The 16,648-nt window shown below is 33.6% G+C and overlaps 2 protein-coding genes across 4 annotated transcripts in view; one reads left to right on the top strand and one right to left on the bottom strand.

Annotated features, from left to right (window-relative positions):
• The first annotated feature begins 86 nt into the window (after nucleotides 1-86).
• LOC126816829 (uncharacterized) lies at nucleotides 87-10,141 on the top strand. The gene is made up of 11 exons (XM_050543584.1): nucleotides 87-182; nucleotides 1,304-1,413; nucleotides 2,860-3,003; nucleotides 3,267-3,485; nucleotides 3,948-5,253; nucleotides 6,141-6,231; nucleotides 6,680-6,761; nucleotides 7,115-7,185; nucleotides 7,331-7,426; nucleotides 7,839-7,979; nucleotides 8,093-10,141. Exons 4-11 carry the CDS (start codon nucleotides 3,289-3,291, stop codon nucleotides 8,170-8,172), a joined length of 2,064 nt encoding a protein of 687 aa, XP_050399541.1. The 5' UTR covers nucleotides 87-182; nucleotides 1,304-1,413; nucleotides 2,860-3,003; nucleotides 3,267-3,288; the 3' UTR covers nucleotides 8,173-10,141.
• Nucleotides 10,142-12,833: 2,692 nt separating this feature from the next.
• LOC126816830 (uncharacterized) overlaps nucleotides 12,834-16,648 on the bottom strand; it is a 28,171-nt gene continuing 24,356 nt past the window's right edge. For all 3 annotated transcript variants that reach the window (XR_007678615.2, XM_050543585.2, XM_050543587.2), the window contains one exon: nucleotides 12,834-16,638. Coding sequence is in view for 2 of the 3 variants with exons in the window: in XM_050543585.2 (XP_050399542.1) it covers nucleotides 16,636-16,638 (3 nt within the window). In the remaining variant the exon portion in view is untranslated. The remainder of the gene's footprint in view (nucleotides 16,639-16,648) is intronic.

Genomic DNA, 16,648 nt, shown 5'->3' with positions numbered 1-16,648 from the left:
GATATGAAAAAGATTGAAGTCCAAATTGGTACGAACTAACTTTAAAACAAATACTGGGGTTGTGGGGTTTTGGTGCGAAACATCCCGGATGTTTTATCCGGAGTTGATTTTCTTTTTCCGTCAAAGTTGTTTATGATTTCGAAATCTTGGCTTTTACGCTGAAAGGATATCAATTTGTTTTGGTACGCTATTGGGGTTACTTCTTTTCAGCTGTCACTATCGTGGCCTCAAATCCTAAACCATAATGAGTTATTCTTTGAAATATTTGATAGTGACGATAAGTTCGCAAAGTCAGATTTTGGTCATTGTTTGCCAAAGTCAGTAGGCCTAGTGCTAGTCAGTAGGCCCTATGCGGGCCTATGTAACATGGTGAATAAACTGACAGTGATGTGAAACCGACACTCTCGGTCTCATTGGGTATGCTTAGCGCAGATTTCACTTTGCGGATAGATATTACCCCAGTGCATGTGTGAATCTCCAATATGATCCGTTGACTAATCTGAGCGTGCAATTTCATGGATTACCGCGATGATAATCTGCCTAATCCTTCACCTTATTCATCATGGGTCACTTTCTATAAAAAATCTATCAACTGTTTGTTATAAATGTATGTATTTCAATTATAAAAAAAAAAAGCACTGAAGTTTACAGTAGGCCTATAGGCTACAACAAATATTTTTGGACATTCAGTCATGTAGCCTACTCACGTAGGGTTAGCTAATCAGTTGACGTATGTGATAGCGAAGATTATCTGCGAACTCGAATTCAAATCTTATTCTTAGCACATATGCTAATTCTGCAGTGATTTTGAAAATTATTTGAAAAATCATTACTTGTTACAGTACAAAGTTGATAGAGGATAGATCATACACCCTACTTTCATCTTTAAAAACATTGAGGAGTAATCAACACAAGGTTGACAATCTGTGCACCAGTTTGATACGTGCAGATTACAGTCGGTGCACACAGGGTCTAATCTGCGCGGACAGAGTGGACTATGCACAACACTGCCATGCAGATTGCAATCTGTCCGAGGGGTGAAAAATAGAAAAAGCTTACATGGTCAGATTTTGATCATTGTTGGCCAAGGTCTGTAGTCAGTGACAATCAAAAAGAGTATGCATCAAAATACTTGGGTCAAGTGAACAACAAAAAATCCATGTTCTCACAACAGCCCATCTTATATTTGTGTTCCCACTTACAGATTTTACAATCAGGAATAAACAAACCACATGCCATACTTTCTTAGTCTACATGTATTTTATTCATGGAAGAATTTTAGAACTATTATATTATATTATAGGAGCTGGCTATTTATATCGATGATCGATATCTTAGTTTACAAGATACGCAATTTCTAGACTTTGTTGAGGCAGATATCCAAGAATTTCTGCAGTGTGCAACACAAACAAGGTAATTATTGCAGATATACTACTTTTTTATATGATAAACTTCACTACACTATATATATTAAAATCAGGTGTAGTTTTCATTCTGTTGATTTAGTTTATCACTCCTTTAAAGTTGGGGGGGGGGTTGGATAGCCGAATGGTTAGCTGTATCGTAAGGTGCGTGCTGTATCATAAGGTCTGTCATTGGGGCAACTGGCGTGGTTTTGATTCCCCGGTTGTACGTGGCAAGGAGTAGGGTCGCCTGTCCAACCTAGTGGGTTTTCTACAGATCCCCCGGTTTCCTCCCACTGCTAAAGACCCCTACGTGCAAGCCAAATGTTGAAATAAAATTGAACCATGTGTTAGTCCCAAAATGACCTAGTTTGTGTTGGGTGGACTTACCCCCCCCCCCCCCCTCTCTCCTTTAAAGTTTCTATAGTTATTTGAGATATTGAGTAATCACTAGCAAACTACAAGGAGGGTTGGATGGCCGAATGGTTAGCACACGCGCACTGTATCATACGGTCGGTCATTGAGTCAACTGGCAGGGTTTCGATTCCCCAGTTGTTCGTGAAAAGGAGTAGGGTCGCCTGTCCAACCTCGTGGGTTTTCTCCGGGTCCTCCGGTTTCCATGTGTTAGTCCCGAAATGGCCTAGTTTGTGTCGAGTGGACGTTAAACCCCACTTCTCTCTCTCTCTCTTGCAAACTAGAATACATGTAATTGTGAAAGATGTCCAAAAACGGTTCTGTTCTGTTCAGTATTTAAAAAGATTCAGCATCTACCTACAGACGACATAAACTGGATACAGCACCTCCTGTAATCATTACCAGAATCTTTTGATGGGCCTCTATTCTATGCGATCGAATCCAAGGATATTTCGATTTTGTTTTCTTAATTAAATGTTAAATAATTAATTTGAGTACATTATCTAAAACATGTTTGAGGAAGGCACATTCTTGGCTTCAGACGACAGCATATAATGCCTTTGATCTTGGTTAGATATTCAGATTTACATTTAATAGAATTTTCATTGTCACAAGTTTTGATTTGTAGGCTTATCTGACTTCAGTCAACCACAATCTACTCATTACTGAAAGCTCCCTATAAGAAACGAAATATTGGTATAATTTTAATCGGTAGACTCTGCCCATAACCCATAAGTAAACATCCTGTCATTAGTTTTTCTTCAGGTCATACCAAGAATTGTAGACTCATTCAGTGGTCATTGCCATCAGTCAATGGTCTGCACAGATCATTATGGCAGCTCAATTGAAAATACAAAAATCTCTTATGCAATGTAGAAAAGCCGCTTTTATTGATATAAAACAATATGAAGGATTTGATTTTAATCGGGACTGTAAATATTATCATTTAATTTTTTTTGATTTTCAAAGTATTGTACTGGTATTATCTGTATAATAAGCTTAATCACGATGTTTATATTTTATATGTTTATATTATTTATAGAGTGTTAGTTTTTCCACCAGTTGATAGTTATCATCGTTTATTGATACATAAAGTTATTGAACCAAACAAATTACTTCGTAGTTTTTCCATTGGTGAAGGTGATAATAGACGAACTGTTGTTTGTTTACAACACGCTCTATTAAGGTAATAAAATTTCAAGTTAGTGTATATTGTTTGAGTCGTCTTTAGTTATACACCTTGACTTTAGAAAAATCCCATAGTGAACAATTGATTCCAGGCAGTGACAAATGAGCTATCCACAAGAAGAGATGAAGAAGAAGAGAAAAGAACAACAGTGATCAGACCCTAACAATCACCATGTGTGCCTTTCCAAAGACTTACAACGTTCTATACAAAAATTAATAATCACCTGGTTGTTTCATGCAAACCCTAAATTTTATTTACAGGGGGCGTAAAGGTCAAAAATTGATGTCCTCCCCATTTTCTTCTTACCCCACAGGTAAGGGAAGGGGGAGGGGCCAGCACTTAGATAGATCAAGTCCATCTCCATCAGGGCGAAGTTCAGAGACAAATGATGGAACTGTTAGAAAAAGCAAAGATGTTGAAAAACCACAGGAAAGTTCCAATGCTTCTGGGAATCGAAGAAGTAAAGGAGGAGCTGGAAGGTTTGATATTAATTTGGTTGATTTAAATTATCATAGATTATAAATATCTTTCATGGAAGACTACATCATTCTGAATTTCAGTAACGAAAACTACTGCACGAGACTGGGCAATATAAACATTATTCAAAACATGAAATTTGATATCTATCCAACTAATAAAAACCTTGCTTTAGCCATAATAGTAGACATTATGATATTATATTGTATTACTATGAAAATTTGTTTACCATAAAACCTAAGTGACCAACTGATTTTCAGAAAATTATAACAAGACATTGAAGGCATGATTAATCACAAAGTTATTTTATTTAAAATGTTTTAGTGGCATCTAAAAATAGCTTTACTCATGTTAATGTTGGTATGTTGGTCAAATGTCATCGGTCTCTTTTTTTATTGGGGTTTAAAAACAGTGATTTTAAGCTCTGTGTTGCCGTAGAACTAATGTTTCTTAAATAATTTTAGGGGAAGATCTAAAAGACCAGAAATGCAACTCTATGTTCCACGTGGTCGGCGAAATCCCAATGAAACATCGTCTAGTTCTGAAGGACAGCTGACTGAAAAAACAAACGAAAATTTAACAGATAACAAGCGGGTACCATCACCTGATGTGACAGAGAAACAACAGCCAAATACAGATGTAACTGACCAGCCCGAAGAGCAGAAATCGGATGTTCGTTATGGAAAAATTAGTAAAAAAACTCCAAAAGAAATTGAACGTTACGTCCCTAGAGCCAGACGTCAACAAGTAGAAGAACAGAAGCAAGAATGTGACTTGTCAGAAAAAAATAATATTTCTATGGATACAGACACAGTTTTGGGCACTGATACTACAGTACAGTATAGTCAAGTCAACCATAATACTCCTCAAATTTCTAAACATGTCTCCAAAAAGATTAAAATAGAGGATCCTGATATAATTGAAAAAGATGATGCAGGATGCTTGCCTGATCGAAGTGACATGAATATAGTGGAAGACAAAACATTAGCAGTTCAAGAAAATATGACGAGAGAACCTGATAGTGACAATATTGATAAATATCTTGTTCAGAATCCCCCCACTAATGTACATCAAACAGTTAACGTCGGCCAAACATTGAATACCAATATTTCTGATAACATATCAAGTCAAGTCTGCGAAAGGGAAAATACTTTAAATTCAAACTGTTTAGAAGAATATAATAAAGGCATGTTAGATAGGATTGAGCCATCTAATCCAGAATCGGAAGAAAATATCAGTCGAACAGAATTAGAGACTTGTAAAAAGAGTCTGTATAAACCCTTGGATGAAGATCTGTCTACAGAAAATAACTTGGAATCAAATGAACATTTTACTAATGATATTCCTATACTGCAGGAAGATGAAGAAAAAATTGAGATAGAAAAGGAATTAGATATTTCTGATGGTGCTAGCAGTAATATAGTATGTTTAATAGAAAATGATATACAGGCCGACTCTCTTCCATCTGTTGAAAAATTAAACAGTGATAATTTATCAGTAGATTTTCAACAAAAAAGTTTGTTAGAATCTCCTTTTTCAGAATGTGTAGAACATCCCCCAATTCTTGATGAAATAGAAAGTGATAAAACTGTTGAAAATAGTCAAGTGAATGATATTCCATCAATACCGGTAGAAACATTGAGTGATGCGAAAGGTGTTCAAGTAAATCATGAGGATGAAGATGAAGATGGTGATGATGATGATGATGAATCTTGGGATAAAATGTTTGATGATAATGGAGATTGTTTGGAGCCATCTTTAATGGATGAGGTAATAATAAACCAAGCCAAATCATAATGTATTATTAAAATCACCATTGCAACTTTGGTAACATTAGCAATGTCAAAATTTTAATTGATTTTAAATATTTAATCTATGCAGAGATGACTATGTGATCAAAGTATTCATAATGACCCAATGAACAATCTCTGTGATTTTGAAAATAAATCTGTAAAGAAGTCTGATCTGTAGTGTGGTCATAAGAAATTGTCGCTTGACTGATGGACGAAGGTAATGCCAGTATACTCCCAAATTAAATTTAGGTGACTACCGGGTATATAAAAAACCCAAGATATTGCTGCCAATCCCAAAATAGTAATTTACACATAATCATCCTAACACAAACATATTTTTTGTGGAAGAACATAATTTATATATCTTTAATGCTGAACTTCTGCATCGCACATAACAGCAACTTACTAACTAGAAACTCATAAATGAGGCAAAACACGTGCATTGTAATTATATAAGCCACAAAACACATATCAAAACTATCAAATCAAGGGACATGGATCAAAAGGGCTTGAATGAATGAATGAAATGGGGTTTAAGGTCCTTCATGTACTTATCTGCTCCAACCAGGCTAATGAAGACGTGCATATGCTATTTAGTGTGAATTTCAACTGTGTCAAGGTTTCTTTTACTTGCACACCAAGGTGTACACAGGACTTTTTTTGTGCCATCCGAATAACTAGATGCTGTTCTTTGTCAGGTCCTCAATCCTGAACTGGAAAATCAAGAGGAATTTTCTGGGCCAACACTGAGATCGAACCCTGGGACCCTAAGATGATCCTAAATGATTGTGAAATGATATAATCTTTACATTTTAGAATAATTCAGAAAACTAATAAATACATGTTAATGTTTTGTTGTTTCAGTTGACAGCTCATGTTGGTGAAGTACAGATTGAGAAACCCAAGATTAATTATTTGGCATACCAACCCAAAGATGTTGACCTTAGTTCTAGTGGTATACTTTACTTCATTAATGCACATAATGTTAGCATTTGTAACAATATAGGTACTTTCCCTATATATTATGGAGAATGTACCTGGTATTTGTTTAAACTAGCCTTTGTGGTAACTATTACTCATACATGATCAAGTCAAAACTATATCTTTAGTACATGAGGCAGAGTATGCATATATACCTTATGTAACACATTTCACCTTGTTGTCACTGCTTCTTTAATCCAAATCATTCTTTCTAGATCACCTAGTTCACAAATAATTATTTTATTTTTGTGTATTGTTGATATTTGTAACTGATCAATTAAACACATCTTACATTTTATCATTGAATTGAACATTTATTTACAAGAGAAGAAACACTCCTGAATAAAATTAAACTTCCATACATACTTGTACGTTGTCAGAAATATATACCAAGATTATTTTAATTTTTTGATCTCTTTCAGCTTTTGGTCATTTAATAGAAATATATGATTTTCCTGCCGATTTCCTTACAAGAGATCTCTTAACAACCTTCCAATGTTATATGTAAGTTTGAAAGATTTTTATTAGGATTAGATATTATCAAGAGATATAATTACAGCGGTCTTAATTTATTGGTATTAATCAATTGTTTAACATGTTTGCACAGCATGGGCATTGTGGGGGAAACAAGCAGATAATCTGGTGATGTCTAAAAAGTTATTTGTTTTTAAAAGAATATTAATAAATAGTCAGAATGGTTTAGAAATAATGCAAATTGTTAATGGCTGGTACAGATATTTCCCCACCCCCTCACTTAATGACAAAATTCAATTAAACGGAAAAGCATAACAGCCATGACTGCAGAAATACTTGTTTTGTTATGAATATTTTGAAATTTGAAATTGTATTATTGACAGGAATAAAGGGTTTGATATTAAATGGGTTGATGATACACATGCTATTGGTATATTTTCCAGTACTATAGCTGGTGAGTATATCAAGAAGTAACAGAACTTCTTTAGCAATAAAATGTTCCAATTTATGAGGTAAACATCAGTGCACTTTGTTTTTATTTGTTAAGGTATATTTCATGTGGAGAAAACTTTAAAGATTTTTTTTCTGTCTTTTAACAGCTCAAGATGCCTTGAAAATGAACCACCCATTACTAAAAGTTCGTCCAATAGAGATTGCTTCGAAACAGTCCAAACTGAAAGCTAAACGTACCACAGGTAAATAAACTAAATAGAGAAACTTGAAAACTAAGAGGTTAAAAGTTAAATACAGCATTTATTTTTGTCATTGACATAATAAAGTGCATTGTTGGCTTCTTTCATACTTTGAGTTTTGTATTAGGATGGAATGCTTAACATTATCTGTTTGCTAGCAAATGGATCCTTTATGAAATGACATTCTGACTGACGGATTAAAGAGCTTTGAGATTCTTTCTCTTTAACTCGAGAGAATCTCCTAAACATTAATAGTAACTTTTGTATTATTACAAGTTTGTGTGTGATAATTTGTTTTACTTGTGCTTGTTGTCTACATGTATGTTATATTCTTTGTATTAAAAGTGCAGCAGAGCAGTGAAACTGACTGAATGTTCAGCGCGCTAGAAAATGATTATTATTATTAACATTTCAGAATTTTTGAAACCATATAAGGAAAGACCTAAAACAACAGCTATGGCAGCCAGGAGACTGGTATCTGGTGCTCTAGGGTTGGCCTCTAAGGTTTCAAAAGAAAAAAGTGATAAAGAAAAAAGTCAACTAAGAGAAGCAAAAGGTAAAAACCTGTATTATGAACAAAATTATGAAATAATAGAAAATCATTAGACCGTTTGTTAATCTGCAAACTTAGTTATCCCATATTTTGATTTCTGTCATTTTGTTTTTCAGAAAAGAAACGAAATGATCGAAAGCTAAAGCAGGATGCCTGGGATGGTACTGTTGGAAAATGTGCTATGGATGATAGTTGAATATTACAAAGTAGATGATATATTGTGTTTTAAACATTTAAACCCAAATATCTACATCTTGTCTACATGTTTACTGGCCAAAATATTTACTAAATTGATTTTCTATTGAATATAATAATCTATAACAAGTTGGAATGGACTTTGTTTATTTACATTTTGATTGGCAATAATTTCATTTTCACATATAAATTTTCATGTTCATCAACACATTCTTATACGCCCACATGGAAATGTGGTTGTATATTGCCGTCCCCCCCACCCCTCGTCCGTTCGTCTGAAGGTCCATCCATCCATCGTCCACACTTTCTTGTGAACACCCTACAGAGTACAGACTACATTTAACATTTGATTGTTTTCAATTGATATATGTTGTTAACATTACTGATATGAAGAAGCCTATTTAATTTCAATAATTTCCATTAATTCTTCTGGAGTTATGGCCCTTGTTTCACCTCATTGCACCTTGTGAACGACAAAAATTATCATCCGATCTGTATGAAATTTGTATGCGTCCTTTCAATTAGTGAAACAAAGAATTCTATTGAATTTCAGCAATTTCCATTAATTACTACTAGAAGTCTGCCCCTTGTTTCACTTTGTCAAACCCTATGAATGCTCTGTATGAAATTTATATGCATTATTTAAATTAGTGAAAGGAAGAAGCCTATTAAATTTCTGTTAATTATGTCTAAGAGTTATGGCCCTTGTTGTACTTTGTCTAACCCTTTGAATGCTCTAACCATCTTACGACAAAAGTTATCATCTGATCTGTATGAAATTTATATGCATCCTTTAAATTAGTGAAACAAAGAAGCCTATGGAATTTCAGCAATTTCCATTAATTATGTCTAGAGTTATGGCCCTTGCTTCACTTTGTTGAACCTTGTGAATTACTTCCAGCGTTTGGGCCCTTGTTTCAGTTAGTAGAACCAGAACCTTTTGAACCCTCAAATGACGGAATTTATAATCTGATCTGTATGAAATGGTCTTGTAAATGCCCCCCCATTACCTACAAATGAATAAATATGTGACAACCCTTATCGACCACTCGGACTATTTAGCTGTTGTGGACATGTTTTGTTGCCTGGCAACCTATCTTATTTTTAGTGGATGAAAACTACTTATCATGTATTTGATTTCAATTTGAATTTTTACAAATGAAATCAGTAATTGTTTTTACATCAGTTAGATTTCTCAGTGAGTATTTATCTTATGACTGGCTATTTTAAACTGTATTAATTAGTCAGACGTAATAGGTATGAATATATACGAGGGCTGACTGAAAAGTTCTAAGCCTATCATTGAAAGACCTGTATAAAGTTGGTTTCCATTTATTTTTCTATATAGTCCGATTCAAGGTGTACACACTTTTACCAACGATGTTGCAAGACCTGGATGCTGGTCGGGAACAAATTTTCTTCAGCCACCTTTATAAAGTCCGTCACAGCTAACATGACGTCACCATTACTATTAAAATGACAACCGGCTAGTTCCTTTTTCCTTTTTGGAAACAGGTGGAAGTCTGACGGGCCCAAATCTGACCAAAAAATTATCAGGATCTGCTTCAAAACTGCGCAAATTGTCACAGGATGTCAGGAATCGGACACGTTTCTGATCTGCAGTCAAGAGCTTTGGCACCCATCTTGCAGAAATTTTTCTCATTCCTAACACATTGCTGATAATGTGCTCAATGATGGCCTTCCAGGATGCGAGTCATTGTCAAGGCTCTCTCTCTGCCACACTTAAATTCCGCAGCCAACTTCTTTACAGTAGAAAAGGAAGGGGCATCATGCCCTAAAGTGGAGACCATGTCGGCATGTATCTGTGTTGGGGTTAGTCCTTTCAGTGACAGGTACTTGATGACTGCCCTGTAGTCAGTTTTGTCTATTTCTGGTGATTTTACTTGTTGGTGGCCAAAATTTGTTTCAACTTTTGAGCCAGCTCTCGTATATATACAGTAGATAAAATAGGTGCTTTCTTGTTGCTGTCACCCTAACCTATTTTGTAGAATTTATGTTACTTTTGTTGTATTGTGGAAATATATAAATGTATAATCCTACATTTTGTTACATCTGTAGTACATAAATTTTAAGTCATTAAGAATTAAATGTAGCTTCAATTGACAATCAGTGGTACAAGAACAAGATGGTTGCCGTATTCTGGTTATATGACTTCGTAAATAATTATATTGAAAGTACTGCTGTTTCAAATGGCTGAAGGTTTAAAGATCCTTACATAAACTAGTCATCTCCAGGGACACTCTATTTGAGACTACTACAAGAGTGGTCAATATCAAAAATCATGTTGTCATCCAGTCTCATATTTCTCATAATTGTGAAGACTGGGGCCAGCCGAGCCAAGCCAGTCTAGGGTTACATGTGTTAAATTGAATAATGCCTCAAAAGTTAGTAGGTAAATTCATCTGCTGGCAACTAATCAGTGTATGACTGAACTATGAGATTATAAAAACGAACTAAGCTTGAAATTATGTTCTGCCGTCTCAGTATCTTTTGAGACTACTACAAGAGTGGTCAATATCAAAAATCATGTTGTCATCCAGTCTCATATTTCTCATAATTGTGAAGACTGGGGCCAGCCGAGCGAAGCCAGTCTAGGGTTACATGTGTTAAATTGAATAATGCCTCAAAAGTTAGTAGGTAAATTCATCTGCTGGCAACTAATCAGTGTATGACTGAACTATGAGATTATAAAAACGAACTAAGCTTGAAATTATGTTCTGCCGTCTCAGTATCTTTTGTTTACATACAGGTATGTGTGTGAATGTCATTAAAACCTTGAAATGTATATTAGTTTATTTGGGAAGCTATTTTGAGATTGTGAGATTTGTGTTTGAAAGATCAACATCTACTTTCATTTGTCATTAAATTATTATCAGCCTTAAGGTACTATCTATACAAAATATTTTAAGATTGGAAATATGATGAATTGATGTTCCTGTGTAATCTGTAAAACATAAAGTGTTTTTGTTTTTTCAAGAAATAGATATTGAAAATATGAATGGATGTTGGTGAAATTTATTTCTTGACCCTTTTTGTAATGTTATTTGTAGCTGATCCTCATTAAAATTTGATTTTCATTACCAGTAAAAGACAATATCATGCACTGAATGTTGCTATTAAAGTAATGTACTAACAGTTATCTCAATGCACATCTTTTATATTAAGAATATAATAGAAATGAAATTGAATATAATAGAAATGAAATTTTCAATTTAATTGTATTATTTGAGCTACATGTAAGAAAATTAATTTTGTAATTTATTTATTTAAAATAAAATCCCACTTTTGTCAGAATGCCTTATGTTTTATCCATCAAAATGATATTTTTGAATTGGGTACATGTCTAATACCGGTATGTGTTATTTTGATAAGAGAATGGGGCAAGTAATTACAGCTTGGTCTGGTTACCAATTTTTAAATTGTTTTTATATGCATTTATATTGTTGATTGTTGAAAACAATGTCAGCTATATCTATTTATTATCAAAGACATACAGTGTGCCATAACAGCAGCACCTGTTTTTTTTGTCCAATCTTAACGACTAGACCCTCTGTCCAGCTCCACCGATAGGGGGAACCTCACTTGAAATTCCCAGGAAACTTTCTCTGGTACTACCAGGATTGAACCCCATTTGGTTAGTGAGTCAGCGCCTTACTCATTGAACCACTGTGGCACCATTAAAAGCGTGAATGTAGAAAGATATTCTTCTCTCAAAATAAATTAAATGGTTAAATTAACTTTGTTTTACTCATATTAAAGAGTACTAGTACTAAATATAATTTTTAGTTGGAGAAATACATCTACAGTAGCAGAGTTTTAAGAGCAGTTCTTGAAGGTTGTACATTTTCAGTCGGCAATGAATTTCAGGACTGAATACTTTGAAAAATATATCCCATCAACTCAGAATCTTTTGTAAATTGATAAAAGACAAACTGATATTAACTATACCAATTTTGGAGGTTGTATATACAATAGTTGCTTCGCAAGAGACTCTGGAAATCCTGAGAAAAAAAGTGAATAGTTCATTTTTTCCACATTTTACCACCTGGTGGCATGAAGAGTGTGAATTGCACATTGCGTGTGATGCTAAATCCGTAATCTACACCAAAAGTTGTCTTAGATTACAAAGTTAGAGAGTTCGACTCCTAGTAGAAATGTGAGTTTAAAGCACCTGAAAACCTGAAGAAAATTACTGAATTTATGATCTGTTTCAGCACCCTAATTTCAAATGGCCATATCTCAGTGAGTTTTTGACCTAGAGAGGTATAATTTCGGATTTGTTATCTTAAGGCCAATACTATAACATAAATTTCATATATAACTTTCCGAAATTTGGTCCACTTGACATGGAATGACCCAACTAGGATGAAAATTGACCTCAACCACAATACCAAAAACAATATAGAACATCCTTAGGGTATAAAGAATAAGTATGCAAAGTTTCAAGACGATGCATTAAGAAATGTGGCCTGTGGTTTTCAGGTGTCTCGTGGTAGTGAAACTACATTACTGTACTTCAATTACTAACTTGATGTAATGATAAAGAAATTAACAGAACATAATTTCAAAAGGATATTAATAGAAAATGAGATAAGAACTATAAAAGCATGTGCCACAACCAGATATAGGAAGTTAAAGAAATGAATTTAAAATATGTTTATTTCATATTTCATACATTCTATACAAGTAAACAAGAGAAGCTATCCTAGCTAATGTATGTATACACATATTCCCAACTTGAGATAACACAGTAGAAGAGACTAGGTTCACTTTATCTATTATAGGTTTTTATTTTTTTCACTTTAACAAAACAATCAATCATCTACAGAAACAAAACAATCTCATCAAAATATTGTAGGATTTAAATCATCACAACCACTGGTTATTAGATATCCTCACTGGGAACAACATAATGTTGGTTTTAAATACCATGCACCAATATAGGTAAAGATTGATAGAGACTTATCAGACTCAAGCCTTATAAATATGCCCACCAGTGCTATCTCTAAAATCATTGTCAACAAATCCTGCAAGGTAAAATAACTCTTTCCCAGTCAAAAATGTTAACAATTTATTATTATAATCCAATAAATTTTGAAAGATGGGTTGCCAGGCAACGAAACATAAACCCACAGCGGCTAAGTCCCCTGTGAAGTCAACAAGAGTTGTTGCATATTTTTTCTTTTGTCGGTAATGAAATATTTATAATACACTAAAATTTTATTAAGAGTAACAACTCATTAAGTAATTATCAGAAAATCATTGGAATTTGTTTGGCTTCTAGTTCTATCCCATGCTAACGTTAGTATACAAAACATCTAACATTTAGCTGTTCAATTTCTCAAAAATCATTGAAAATCAATATACTTGTTCATCTCAAGACCTTGTATCAATCTAAAGTTAATGGAATGATCACTTTGGCATGTAGAGCATCCACAAGATATTTCAAAGTGATTAAGGGCCATAACTCTGGCAGTAATTATTGGAAATCGTCTCACGGCCTTTAACATTGTGTATAAATTTAAAGTCAATCAGATGTTAACTTGAACATCCACAAGATATTTCAAAATGATCTAGGGCCATAACTCTGGGAATAATTACAAAAATCGTTGAAAATCAATGGGTAGTTTCTTATCCTTGTACATCAATGAACAATACCACCAAATTTTTAAAAAATTCACAGGATTCCATAAATTTAAACATAAAAATGGGAATCACTGTAAGATTTGGAATCAAAAATTAGGATTCCTCCTTAAGCCTAAATGAACAATCTCAAAGTTATTCTTGAAAATACATGGAGAACTTTTACATTTTAATCTTGATAGGGGTCTTCCTTATGACTCAATGAATAATCCTTGCGAATTTGATAAAAATCTCTTATGAACACTTACCTGTAGAGTGGACACTATATATTGTGGTCGGACGGCCGACAAAGGTGACAACAATAAACACATTATATCTGGATGTAAAAAAGATAGTGATGTAATGCTTTATCAAGTTTGTGCAAACAACACTTAACTGAAACCAATAACCATGAATAATTAATAACAAGCCAACAGTGAGGCTGACATCCCCCGTCAAAATCCCAGAATAAATAGATGACATATTAATTAATCGCACATTTATTTTTTTACAAAAGTATCGAACAATCAAATTGATTATCAACTATACACTAAGTTTCATCACTCTCTATCAGATGAGATCAAAGTCAAAGAAATTGCTTAGCTCTGCTTAGCTTTAGCGGGAAATGTTAATCATTTAACTCAGTCAAGACATTCACCTTATGAACATCGACCAATTAAATTGCTTATCGCTCTGCTTACCCTGAGCAGAAAATGCTCATTATCGAACTTAGTCAAGGTATTGATGTAATAAAACTATACACCAAGTTTCATCACTCTCACTTAATAAAAACTAAAGTTACCATGTCCCAAAGCATCAACCAATCAAATTGCTTATCTCTGCTTACCGTAAGCAGACAATGCTCATCTTCAACAAACTCCATCTAGGCATCGACGTAATAAACACCTACACCAAGATTGAACAATCTAGCTCAATGAGAAGGAGAGTTATTGTGTCCCAAAAAGTGTGACAGACAGACAGATGGACCCATTTTAATAGTCCCCTGCTTTCTTCAAAAGGCGGGGGCCAAAAAATTTGATCAAAACAAGTATTATTAAAAATTAAGATAGTATTTTACCTCTTGTTGAATATTATTAGTGATCTGTATCATAATTTTTAGTACCCAACCTTGAAAATTCACGATTTTAAGATTACAAATGCGTTTTGTCTTTGCTTCTTTTGAATGACACAGTGCCATCATTGTATATCCGACTCCTTTATTTTCAAAATGTTTGACTCCCCCTAAATACAATACAGGTCAAATAGGATTACAGAATTGTCTCTATTCCTTTGATTTGTTCTCCCAAACCAAGCTTTGACATAATAAACACTATCTTCTACTATATGAGAAAGTACAGTATTTGACGTCCAATGTACGTCCAAGGAAACATCTAAAAAAAGAGATATCGATTTCATAAACAACAATGGCAGGATATACAAAAACTTAACAAAATACTATGTTTTAAAAAATAAACACAAACCAAATATAATCCAAATACTAAATTAAGAACAAATATTCTTCAGTTGTAAACAATAGTGTAGTTATAATTTATAGGCTTTGGATGGATAAATTCATGCATGACTAGGGTTTGCTCTTTACAGCTACTAAATGTCATTAAACTATAAAAACAGAAACAGGAGAGTCATGTTTTTAATCTTAAATGTGTGTAGCTCCACAACACATATACAGGGTTTGATCTAGGGCTTGCCTTTCTTTCCATAGACAAAATATTCAAGGGCCTAATATTCTTAATATGACATCTTAAATTGTTTAAAGTTTTTCATAATTACAATTACAAGTTAAGTTAATAGAAAATGACTGAGCTTTCAAACGAAATGCAATGAAATTGGGTTAAACATCCTACTGTTCTGTTCCGACTGGGATAATGAAGACAGGCTTTTAAAAGAAGTTTATCACTATTTGGAAGAGGTTGGATAACCTTTGCAGATAACATTAACACCGGTTTTATGAATAGATAAAATATCCATGTTTGTACAATTAATATACAAAATGATATCATGTGTACCTTTATCCCAATTCTGTAGCAAACCAGCCCTATTTGAAAAATCCTGGATCAAACCCTGAATACAAATCTAGCGGTCTTATTTGTCAAAAACATAAATCTCTGAAAATTGTTTATCATTATCTATTAAAGTCCTGATTGTAGGTTACAATAGATTAGAGATTTAGGTCTTCCTGAATAAGACTCTTTGCATGAAAACTAACAAACTGTAATTGAACTAAAGGTTTTTTCTCTTCAAAATCTTGTTGCAGATTTGTTGATCACAGGCAGATACAAGAAACTTTAATTGATAATCAAACCAAAAATTCAACTGGATAAAGGAATCTGTTAATCACTTTACTGAAATTTTAAAAATTTGTTCCAATCACAATAGTCTCTTTTCCTGGAAAGTTTGATACAGAGTATTCTGATGTTAATCAAACTGTTTATATTGCGAGTTTTGGAAATGTATCATACTTGTACTTGATGCTCACCCTAGTAGATAAATAAAAACCAATACCTGATTATATGATAACATACACATTTACCGGTTATTTTAAGTAGTAGTAGTAGAGATTTGATCAAGCTATAGATATTATTAACAAACATTACTAGCTGTTAATATATGCCAGATCACAGTCACTGATAATATTACACGTTCTTCACGTTTCCATAGTTATATATAGAAATAAAATAGTCTCAATCAGATCAAATAGAAACAACAAATAGTCATCACACATTAACAAATCTTTCTTCATAGTTGCACATAACGGGGTATATGTTTATATATTTGGAGAGATCTTTGGATGTAAATATTGTCACTGAAAAAGA

This window comes from Patella vulgata, chromosome 3, assembly GCF_932274485.2.
Source record: "Patella vulgata chromosome 3, xgPatVulg1.2, whole genome shotgun sequence".
Taxonomy (NCBI): domain Eukaryota; kingdom Metazoa; phylum Mollusca; class Gastropoda; family Patellidae; genus Patella; species Patella vulgata.
This window is presented reverse-complemented; position numbering and strand designations above follow the sequence as displayed.

Bases quoted from the DNA above. Each gene is read 5' to 3' on its own strand.
- LOC126816829 (XM_050543584.1), top strand. From the start codon at position 3,289: ATGTCCTCCCCATTTTCTTCTTACCCCACAGGTAAGGGAAGGGGGAGG. The intron at 3,486-3,947 runs GTTTGATATTAA...AAATAATTTTAG, and splicing joins AGTAAAGGAGGAGCTGGAAG to GGGAAGATCTAAAAGACCAG. The intron at 7,186-7,330 runs GTGAGTATATCA...GTCTTTTAACAG, and splicing joins ATTTTCCAGTACTATAGCTG to CTCAAGATGCCTTGAAAATG.